This window comes from Macrobrachium rosenbergii, chromosome 3, assembly GCF_040412425.1.
Source record: "Macrobrachium rosenbergii isolate ZJJX-2024 chromosome 3, ASM4041242v1, whole genome shotgun sequence".
NCBI lineage: Eukaryota > Metazoa > Arthropoda > Malacostraca > Decapoda > Palaemonidae > Macrobrachium > Macrobrachium rosenbergii.
Genome location: NC_089743.1, coordinates 68,807,487 through 68,819,970, shown reverse-complemented (window position 1 = coordinate 68,819,970; position 12,484 = coordinate 68,807,487). Strand labels below are relative to the sequence as shown.

General features: G+C 38.2%; 1 protein-coding gene across 1 annotated transcript in view; it reads left to right on the top strand.

The window, feature by feature from the left end:
• LOC136828672 (sialate:O-sulfotransferase 1-like) overlaps positions 1-12,484 on the top strand; it is a 55,021-nt gene that overhangs the window by 8,182 nt on the left and 34,355 nt on the right. The window contains exon 4 of the mRNA XM_067086767.1: positions 9,350-9,452. Within this exon, the coding sequence (XP_066942868.1) occupies positions 9,350-9,452 (103 nt within the window). The remainder of the gene's footprint in view (positions 1-9,349; positions 9,453-12,484) is intronic.

Below are 12,484 nucleotides of genomic sequence, written 5' to 3'. Positions count from 1 at the left end.
AGTGGCATGCGGATGTCATACAAAGACATACAATAGGATACAGGTGACACGAGGTCAATTGTTCTTAATGCAAAACAGGACAGGTAAATACAAATAACATGTAAAAATAAAATTACAGGAAATGACACAATAATGCTCTGACACATGACAACGTAAACAGGCACAAATGAATAAGTAACAGATACAATTTTACTCAGATAAAATATGGCTATTTAGCGTGGCCTAAGTTCATGGGAAAGGCACCGCAGAAAACGGGAGGTTTACTATAGAAAACCTGTTGAGCGGGTATACATCTGCTGGCAGGGAGCGAATTTTCCGACCGTGTCACAGAGCCTCTGGACTGTCAGGTTGTGGCGATCCCCCGTGATGAGCTCGCCTGGGACTACGAGAGGCTCCCTGTAGATTTTCTCTGCTGCAGATGGGTCGCCGTTGGCTCTGGGGGCGGTCCTCAGCCTGAGGAGGACCCAAGACCGCTGGTACTTCCAATCCTTGGCAGTGCAGCGGGCCATGAGGGACGCCTCCAGAGACCTGTGGAATCTTTCTAGCAATCCGTTGGCTGCGGGGTTATAGGCGGTGGTGCTGTAGTGAGAGGTCCCCAGCAGGCATGCTAGGGTGGTCCACAGCTCGGACAGGAAGGCTGGACCTCTGTCGGTTGTTATGTGGTCCGGGACACCAAACCGGCTGATCCAGCTGGAGAGAAGGGCCTCGGCGCACGCGCTGGTGGTGGCTTCTTGCATGTGCGTCACTTCAGGCCACCTGGTGGAGCGGTCGACGATCGTTAGGAGGTACCTGGCCCCGTTTTATAGGGGAAGGGGGCCTACCACGTCGACATGGATGTGTCCAATCGCCTCCCCGGCTGGGGAAACTCGCCCACACCCAACTCGGTGTGTCATCCTATTTTGCTGGTCTGGCACCGAATGCACTGTCTCGCCCAGGCTGTCGTGTCTTTCCGCATACCGTGCCAGACGAACTTCTCTGCCAGCAGCTTGGCCGTCGTCCTGCTGGAGGGGTGGGACAGCCTGTGGATGATGTTGAACACCAGATGGCGGCGGGAGGCGGGTACCAGAGGGCAGGGGTGGCCGGTGTTTATGTCACACAGCAGTGATGGCCCTCCAGGAGCGAGGGGCACGTCCTTCCACCTGAGTGACATGATGGCGGTGCGGTAGGCTGGAACCTCTGGGTCGGTGATCTGCTCCCGGGCGAGGTCCTCGTACTCGATCCTGAGCTGCACCGCGTTGGGCTCGATCCTCGAGAGGGCGTCAGCTACAGGGTTCTTCCTGCCAGGGAGGTACTTGATTGTGCAGGTGAACTCCGTGATGGCCACGAGATGCTGCTGCTGCCTGGAGGACCATGCATCCCCCTGCTTTGTGAAGGCGTGGACCGGCAGCTGGAGGTCCATCCAGATTGTGAAGGGCGTGCCCTCCAGGAGGAACTTGAAGTGACGTACCGCCCGATACACTGCGCAGAGTTCCCTGTCGAAGGTGATATAGTGGGACTGTGGGGCTGAACTTCCTGATGAAGAAGGCGATAGGCTAGGGGGGGCTTCGGCAACGACCTGCTCCAGGATGGCCAAACAGGTGACGTTGCTGGCGTCTGCCGTCAGCTGGAGGGGGCGTTGGGGTCCTGGTGGGCCAAGGCAGTTGCCTCGGCAAGGGCGGCCTTCATCTGAGAGAAGGCCAGCTGCTCGCGAGAGAGTTTTGCGCAAGGGAGACATCAGAGTCCACGAAGTTCGCGGTTATTGGTATGTGGGAGGGAATGTTCGCGTCCATACTCGCTTCTGCAGTCTCACTCGCGTCAATACGTGCTTGGGGTGCACCGTGTGGGTCCGCTAATGACGCCGGTGATCTGCCGACGAGAGTCGGTACGCCCAAATGCTCTGTTAAAGCGCCATGTTTAGTCTGTTAGGGGCTTGGGGTAGTTCATGGAGCCAAAACTAGGTCGCCGTATGGGTCCGCTAATGGCTCTGGGAACCACTCCGGGGCCACCACTGTGAGAGGTGCTAAAGAAGAGAGCAGGAGGACATGTACTGCTATTTTATTGAGAGAACAGGCCGCTTATAAAGCGGCGTGCGGATGTCATACAAAGACATACAATAGGATACAGGTGACACGAGGTTAATTGTTCTTAATGCGAAACAGGACAGGTAAATACAAATAACATGTAAAAATAAAATTACAGGAATGAACACAATAATGTTCTGACACATGTACAACGTAAACAGGCACAAATGAATAAGTAGCATATACAATTTTACACAGATAAAATATGGCTATTTAGCGTGACCTAAGTTCATGGGAAAGGCACCGTAGAAAACAGGAGGTTCACTATACAAAACCCGTTGAGCAGGGACTTTACAAACGCTAAAATAAATTCCGTTGAACGAAGACACTGTATTCTTTCTGCATGAGACGACTGGGGATGTGAGACGAGGCTTGCCTAATGTTTGTCTGGTTGCCTGTTTCTCTTGTTCTCTTTGTATAGGATTGCTTCCAGCTCAGGCGTTTCTAGCACATACACTGCAGTACCACGGAATAGATGTTACCTAATCTCCTTCAACTCAACCTTCCTGGAAACATCTTCAGTAAACTGATTACGTAAAACCTCCAAGAAAATCGTATTGACATTTTTAAACAAACTTAGACAACTTTACTAACATCTCACCAAAATCATTAATTTTTCAAAACTAAACTTATGAATGAAGTTAATGTATATTCACGGTTCTCGAACATTAGAGAAATTAAATTTTTCACTTATTCTCGAAACTGCAACCGAGAACTGTGGTAGGGGGAACTGTATAGAAGAAAAACATAGAGATTTACATACTGAATGATAGTAAGCAGCTAATATATATATATATATATATATATATATATATATATCTATATAGATATATATTATATATATATATATATGTATGTATATATATATATATATATATATATATATATATATATATATATATATATATATATATATATATATCATTCAATGTGGAATTCATTAAACCCTTGGAATAACTTACCCCTGAGTGGGACTATAACTGATAATGCTATCCATACCAGTCGGGATTTGAACGTGGGCCCTTGTTTTAGATATAATGATAAACAGCCGAATTTAACCACTAAGCTATGCAAAGAGAGTAAGTTGATATCGACTATGGTGAATATATTCCTGTCGAATTCAAGTCTTGCGCTTAGAATTCCTTTCAACTCATTTCCATCATGACAGTTCATTTGCTTATATATATATATATATATATATATATATATATATATATATATATATATATATATATATATATATATATATATATATATATATATATATACATATTCATGATATTGCCTTGTAATATGTATAGCATTCCATGATTTTGATATATTTACTGTTCTAGTTATAATGTGTTCTGTGTAACAGTAATAATTGTTGAAATATTGTAAGGACTGTAATGTCAGATCTCAAAAGAGTTAGTGATTTAGATAACTTAACAGCACAATTTAGAATTAATGACAGGTTTTAATAATAATGTATGTGGTCACACAATTTGTCTCCCAGCAACATGTGTTCTGTGCTCCTGATTTCATATGTCGTGTTTTGATTCAGTTGTCATTGCGGAAGATAACGCGTTAACAAGCGAGGGAATGGCAATCGAGTTGTGTAAGGTTTTGTCTCATACGAGAAAAAGACGAATGATTTCACAGTGTTTCATGTACTGTTCTGAAAACCAACTTTGGTTCTTTGTCTAGTTTTGAAAGCGTATCGTTTGTGACTAGCCAGCTGCCGTCTGTTTTGATCATGTTGAGATTTCGTTAAGAGCTTTGTCCAATGTGATTTTCTGCTCGAGTCACTTATGCCTTTTTGAGAGTAAATGTACATATCTCGATCAATTACATCATGTTTTGTAAGACTGCGCTGCTCTGATCACGTATTGTTTTGACGCATTAGTTTTGGCCCCGAAACGTTTTGCTCAAGAAGTGACGTTGTCTGATTGTTTCATTTCTAACTGGAATCCAAAATTATGTTCATTCTGGTTTCAGAGACTATTCGTGTAGCTCTCTCTCTCTCTCTCTCTCTCTCTCTCTCTCTCTCTCTCTCTCTCTCTCTCTCTTCAAAAGAGAAAAATTATTACCATAAAATACTTGTGTGGTCACTGGTATTAATCTTAGCATTTGAGATCTGAATGTAGGAAATGTGTGTAACGACGCCTAACAAAAAAGTGTTTTTGTGAATCTCATGAAGCTGCATTTCAGGTGATTTTGCTAAGTTTTCAAAAGCTTGTGTAAGGTAAAGTGAATTTTACTTATTATTATTATGGTTTAATAAGGGTTATTAAGAAATTTTTTGCCTTGGTGAAATTATTGTTGGTAAATCTTTTGCATGTTTTTGTGTGTTCTTGTGTTTGCAATCTCTTGATTTTTCATATTTTATGTATTGGTGATTTAACATTTGTTTACTTAGTATTTTAAATATTTCTTGATAATTTAACATTGCATACTTGATTTAATTTTCATTTACTAAGATTTTCTTTTCAAATCTTGAGTAATTCTTAAAGGTATAAATTTTTGCTTGATTGATTTAATATCTTGATAAATTAACCTTTGTAATTTAACTCAAGAATTAATTGATTTTTGTTGTTGTTTTCAAGTAATAGTAAATTTTTTCAGATTGTGAATTCCAGTTATAAATTTTGAATTTAAAAATAAATTTTTGTATTAAAAAAAAACAGTGTTTCATTTATTGAACACCAGTGAATAGGATTAAACGTGTGCATAAGGCAAAGTGATAAACATGTTTTGTTCCTTTAGTTTTGCAGAAGTGAATTAAAACCAGGGAAACAGTTAAAAGTTGTTTGATGGAGTGATGCCCTTTTGCTCTAGTATATTTCCTGTTCAACTGTTGACACCTCATACTTGTTTTGATAAACTTAGTTTGATTTTTCACGTGATTAATAAGCTTTTTAAGGGATCAATGTTACCTTTAGAGCACTCAGTCGTAATTTTTATTGTCATGAGAGTTCAGGTATCTGGCTGAAGTGAGGTCAATTTTTGCATTCTGTGATTAGTTGTGCAGTAACCAAGTACTTGGTACATTTCGTGACAATATATGTATGTATGTGTATATATATGTATATATATATGTATGTGTTTATATAAATATTACAGAGATAAGTGACTGTTACGAATATTTGTCATTCAGCAGTCCTGCAGATGGCTTTATCATTGATTCAGCAAATAACTGTTCTGTATAAATTCAGCTTCTGTTAGTTCGCTTGGAAACCTAGGAAATTCCTTTCACATGAAGTCGTAAGTGATTTAGCATGTTCCGATCGTCGACCTGAGTATGGCCCGAGATGACGTTTAGCGACAGGATTGTGCTGTGCGCTGGAAATTCCCGTATCGAACTCTGGAACTCTTTGGTCCGGATATAATCGGATTCATAGGTGTGAATATGTGCGTACATTTGTTATGAAATGCTTGATGCAAACAGCTTTGTGATAGTTTCTTCATTCTGGTGTGCTTGACCAATAAGAAAGGACGTGCTGTTCACGCTTGGAGAAACGAATTTCCCATTGCTGAGAGTGAGTACAAGACTTAAAAGAATATTAATCTTTGAGAACTTTCCTGTGCAGATTGAGTTACGTTTTTCTATGTGTCTCACATGTTTTCAGAGTTATGCGTTTTTATTTTCATTTATAATTTTGTCTGTGTTTTTGATATGCTATAAACTGGGGTCTAACAGAGATGGTTCAGGCTTTTCCCCAGGAATGTTCAAATGGTCCAATGTGGTTTTTGGGGCAGAAATGTTCAGATGTAATGAGCATCCAAAATGGAGCATGTGGAGGTGGTCAAATTATTGGAACCGACCAAAGACTAATTTAACTGTGTATAATTGACTAGTTATGAAGTAATTAGTGACGATGGGTGGGAAAAGGATTTTAATTTCCATTCTGTATTTGCTTATTTTATTTTGAGTTAAGGGTTCACAACCCGTTTCTTGCTTATTCCTATTTTAACCAGTATCATGTTAAATTTGATAAATAAATTCTATTTTTGTAGCCTAAGGTATAATTTAGCTACCTCAGTTAGGGGAGAGAGAGAGAGAGAGAGAGAGAGAGAGAGAGAGAGAGAGAGAGAGAGAGAATGGGAAGTTCTTTTTTTCTTTTCCCCACAGCTGAGTTGATGATGCCAACCACGACTTCAGGTAAGTGTCGTCTTTCAGAAGACAATATGTGTGTGTATATATATATATATATATATATATATATATATATATATATATATATATATATATATATATATATAAATATATATATATATATATATATATATATATATATATATATATATATATATATATATATATATATATATATATATATATATATATATATACATACATACATACATCAATACACAATTGTTCTGTGCATTAGTAGAATTACTAAAGGACCTCATTCAAACTGGATGGTATTTAATGGAGTTTTTATTTAAAAAGTTACAAGCTTTCTTGGACAAACAGTCCACATTATCAAGTATCCGTACAATGAGCAGACGTGTAGTCCAGCTGTATTTATATCTGTGTGCTGGGTACTTTTAATCCTATAATCGCCTAGCTCCTCCTGTGTGACCCCACCCCTCGTGATCTTGGTCTTTCGCTGCTCCCTTCTTCTAGGTGTCTGTTTTCCGTGCGTTCTCTTGCATTTTTCCTTCGTTTCCTTGCTACTGTGGAGTATACGATTTTTCTAGATATGCTGTCTTCAAAGCCGTTTCCGGTGTTCCCTGCCATCGTGTTGTTGGCGCAAATTATGAAGGCGTTCTCTACAACCAGTCTAGATGTTTTGTTGGTGTTCCTGTACAGAAAACTCATATTTTCCCAGTCTATTCTGTGATCCTTTTCCCAACAGTGTTTGGCAACTGCCGACGTCTGATTATAATGCCTTATGTTCTGCAGATGTTGTTTGCTTCGCTCTTTACATGATTTGCCAGTTTCGCCATAGTACCCTTCTTCACAGTCTAGACAAGCTGCCATATATTACCCCCTCTAACCTCTTCCCCCTCTACCGACTTTTTGTTTCTATTTTATTCCTAATGGTGTTTTTGTAGCTGCCTATCAATTTGAAATTATTTAGCTTTCTGTTGATGGGTGCAATAGAGTTGTTGTCCGGGACTGTAATTATTTTCTTTCCTACCAAATGTTCCTTATCTATCCTTTCCCTCTCCCCAAAATAGTTTTTCCTTGCTTTGATGTGTGCCCACTCCCACCAATACTTAGGGTAGCCTAATCTCCTAAAACTCTTCCTCAGGTAATCCAGCTCTTTGTCTAAAAATTCGGGACTGCAAATCCTATAAGCCCTGATGGCCAACCCTGTCATTAATCCTATTTTTATTTCTTTCCTATGACTGGAGAACCTATGTATGTATGAATTGGTGTGTGTCTTCTTCCAATATACCTTGAATTTTAAATTTTCCCCTTCCCTCTTGACCAGGACATCCAAGAAAGGAATTTCTCCTTCCTTCTCTTCTTCTATTGTGAACTTGATGTGTTCATTTAGTTTATTTATGTTTTCTAAAAACTTGTGTAGATCTTCCCTTGCTCAACTCCCTTGTAAATAATCAAGATGTCATCCACATATCTTACCCATTTTACGATATTAAAGTTCCCTTTATTTATTTTGCCCACCTCTTCCTTTTCAAGCCATTCCATAAAGATGTTAGCTAGAATTGGTGAAAGACTTGAACCCATGGCCACGCCATTTTTTTGTATATAATGGTTTTCGCCCCACTTGAAAACATTAACGCTGAGGGCCGCTGTTAGCAGTTTTATTAAAACGTCATGATCTATGTCGCATGTATAGACCCCTCCTCCATATTCTTTTTTTATTGTTTCCATCGTCGTCTTTACTGGTACGTTAGTGAGCAGGAAGTTACATCCAAACTTGCAAATTTACAGTCTTTTACGTTAATTTTGGATAATTCGTCTATCAGGTTCATGTTATGTTTTAAATGCCCTTCGGATACTAAGCCTACCCATTTTCCCATTATGTTGGAAAGAAATTTCTCCAACCTCCTCTGCGGTGATCTCGTCGATGCCACGGTCGGTCTTAGCGGGCACCCTTCCTTGTGGATCTTAGGGCTACCATAAATATATGGGATCTCTGGACTTTCCACTGATCGTGGCATCGACGAGATCACCGCAGAGGAGGCTGGAGAAATTTCTTTCCAACATAATGGGAAAATGGGTAGGCTTAGTATCCGAAGGGCATTTAAAACATAACATGTGCATTGAGGATCTTGGTATCAAGGATGCTAATTCTTCTCCAAACAAGATTCTGGCCAGGTTCCAAGGCGTGCCCAATTCTGGAAGAGATGTATCCAGATGACATTCCTACATCAAAAGACCTCTCACTTATCATTAATTGACTGCAAAGGATGAACCTTTAACACCATGGAGGATAATTTATGCAATTCCACTAGGCAACAATAATTAAAACTTCATAAATTTGACTTCATAAATGGGATATGGCTTTACTAGGATTTCCCTTAGCCAGTGACTGTTTAAGAGAGGAAAACTTGAAACATGAAAAAGGAGTTGTTAAGATGAAGGGAAAGAGAACTGGGAGTAATTGTCATCTTCAGACTTACCGCTGGAATAGATAATGCAGTGATCATGTGCATCAAAAGCCCTGGGTCCATTGAAATGGCAATTTCCCCGGCTGTTCGATAAAGGGGGGGGGAACAAAGGGGGGCTATGAGAGACGCCTGGTATGCGTGTTGTCTCTCTGGTGGTTGCCTTTAGACTCTCTCGAGCTGGGTCAATGGCGTGGGTGCTTGCTTCAAACTCCTCCCCCAAACTGCCTTGGCTTGGGTAGCATCTGAAAAATGACAAAAAACTCACCAGTACAAAGGTTGTAGGAAAGTGAGCTTAAGGTGCAACCTAGGTAAGGGTGGCCCTAGCAAAACCTATCCTGTCTGATATGCCTCTCTAAAATTCCTTCCCCCTTTTGACAGTTGGGCTCTGCTCAAAGCAGCTCCTGCTACTTTCCACTCCCTTGTCTCTTGCGAGAGGCATCTGCTCTTCCCAGATCTAATGTTAGAATTAATTTTATCCTATTTCGAACACGGCAGAGAGGTCGAGGCAGGTAATGTATATATATATATATACTGTATATATATATATATATATATATATATATATATATATATATATATGTATGTACATATATATATATATATATATATATATATATATATATATATATATATATATATATATATATATATATTGTGTGTGTGTGTGTGAGTGATAAAGATATATCAAGATAAGTTGATGAAAATAACTTTGCCCTCAGGTGTTCACAGGCATTCCAGTGCAACAAGTGTTTCTCAAGGTCCAGCGAGAGATTTATCTGGGAAGATTAGATACCCTTGGCCTAACGATCCTCAGTGTAAAAAGTAAGTACATATAAGTACCCCTTCTCTCTCTCTCTCTCTCTCTCTCTCTCTCTCTCTCTCTCTCTCTCTCTCTCTCTCTCTCTCTCAGGGAGGACATAATCCTTGTCAAGGAAACCTTAATTCTGATATAGTGCGCCACCAATTTAAAGAAATTGTGGGGTTATAAACTGATTTATTATAATAGCATTCTGATGAACTTTCTGAAGTTACGTAAAAAGTACCTATACTGAAAATTCAGGGCTAACATTATTTTGATTTTAATCAAAAAGAAGTTACCAACTTGAGAATCAGCATAGTATGTCAGATTTAAACACTATATACTGCATACAAATGCACACATGTATACAGTATATATATATATATAAATATATATATATATATATATATATATATATATATATATATATATATATATATATATATATATATATATATATATATATACCTCCTTTGGGCTGGCATTTAGTCCGTCTAGTGGGACACATTTATTTCCTATTAGAGTTTATAGTTTTTATGGACGTCTTGGTCTTCCATGTCATAGCCGTTCTTATATATTCAGAAGAATGGAAGTTTGTTAATCTGGTTGAGGTAAATAAACAAGATAGTGTCTGTTGGGCGCCATCTTGAGTTATGTAAATCAGCACATTAAGCCGGTAACTACGTACTAGACGAGATGAATATTTAGATGAGTGCGCGTTTGTGGTGCTGTGGTCACCATGACCTGCTATATTGAATGTTTAACGTGTAATAGAAAACACTTGTATCTTATTATATATTTATATTATATAGATGTTTTCATTTCCATATATATTACATTCTTTTTTTATACTTGGGTGCTCTGATGGACCATTCCTTAAAATGATCTATTTCGATTTACAATGTTAATGGAAACACACCTCCACAAAGTATTGGACTAGTGTACATACTATCACAGTTCAACCTAATTTCAACAAGCGCCAATTCTCGGTTACCTTGATAAGATTTGGTCCTTGCTTAACATTATTTGAAGGTAATAACAGAGGACTGGAAGAGTTCTCATATCTAAATATATTATGCAAATTATCGGGCCATAAAAATAAAAAAGATAGAAATTGGGAATAATAATCAACTGAAGCATAATAATTAAGCGCCAAATATAGAATTTAATGAATGAAGAATCATGATTTTAACGAACACCGACCATGTGTGAAAAATAATTATGCTAACACATCAATTTTTATGCACAATTACGACTTTCATTTGGTTTAACCTACATAAAGCTCGACTAATTATTATTATTATTATTATTATTATTATTATTATTATTATTATTATTATTATTATTATTATTATTATTATTATTATCGTCTCCATACTCATATGGTAAAAAGTCAAAAGACTAACGAAGTTTGTGGAAAAAAGGGAAACCAGACCAAACAGAATTAAATACATATATTTGATGATGAATAAATAAACAAACAATAAGGAGCTAAAATCAACAGTATAAACAAAGTGTAAAATATGAACATGAGCCTCAGTGCACCAACACGTACACAACACTAACTCCAAAAATTTTGCTTTAAAGATGATGGGCACCGTTTCCTACTGAGATAACCCGTATGGAAGATCATCTAATTACAACCGACCTAAAAATAGCATGAATCATGTTTACTGTAGTTACGGGAAAAAAAAAAAACTTTCAGAAAATCTTTTTCATAGCACACTGAAAATATACTAAAGGGGCCTGGCCCAAATTTACGATATAATTTTATTTCATCCTAGCATATTCAGGAGGTTACCCCCAAGTGCCCAGACCAAACCAAGACAAAATCGATTCTGAATAATGTTCTGAGTTACATAATTCAAGATGGCGCCCAACAGACAAAGTTCCATTCTTCTGAATATAAAAAGAAGGGCTATGACATGGAAGGCCAAGACGTCCATAAAAACTATAAACTCTAATAGGAAATGAATGGGACGGGCCAAATGCTAGCCCAAAGGAGGCCTCTTGAAATAAATTACGACGTACTATGTCGACTCTTTACGATATAATCAAAATATAAAACTTTGGTGTACTGTACTGTATACAAAATTCATCACTATAATTTGTAAAACAGAACCAATGTAAAATTACTATTGCGAATACCACTAATAGAATATTCTACATCCCCTTGTGTTTACATGATGTAGTAGAGCATCAGAGGGTCTTTTTAATCTTTATATTATCAACGTCAGTATTTGATGCTGTGCAGTTTCCATAAGCAGTTCCCTTACGGCAGCACAGTAGGTAGTCACAGTCACTTATAAACTGGCACCATGTTATCTTTAGCAGATGGTTGTAACCTTCAGTTCTGATGACTTGCACTGTACAGATCGTACAATAACAGTAAATATGTGAGACTCATTCTTTTCTAGCAATCTTAGCTCAGCAGCAGCAGGGGAGAATGTTTTCCAGTTGCCTAGACCTTTAATGTCGGACTTTTTGAGTTCAACTGCCATACTGATAACTGTATTCTTTTAATTGTCCTCACGTTCCATTTTTGTATGGCAAGAAAATGGTTTTGAATTTAGGTTAATGTACTTTGTAAAGCTATCTCATTAAAGTTACTGTTTCTGTTTGGGATTACAAAACTGTTTCCTAAATACTCAGTTTTTTCTGACACATGATTATATTTCAGATCATAACAGTCATTTGATCTGCAAGATATGATTTCTTAACTGCTCACGGTCATTTCTACAAAATTCGTCAATAATCCTGAGCCATGCGTTCTTCCATTCACTGTCAGACTTCTTCCCCACTTTAACCATCCTAACCCTAAGTTTTGCTTCTACAACATTTTGAGCTTTGATTCCCATTTTTGAAGTAAACAGTAAACACTTAAGAGATATGTGGCACTGCAGCATGTACAGTAGGTCTACTGTGAATGCTACCAACTCTAAAACTATTCTGGCACATCTGTCATTTTGGATTTGGGTTTGACATATCCTCATAACAGAAATCTAAATATTCAAAGCTATGATGAGAAAGACATAATTCTCTTCAAGCTTTCAAG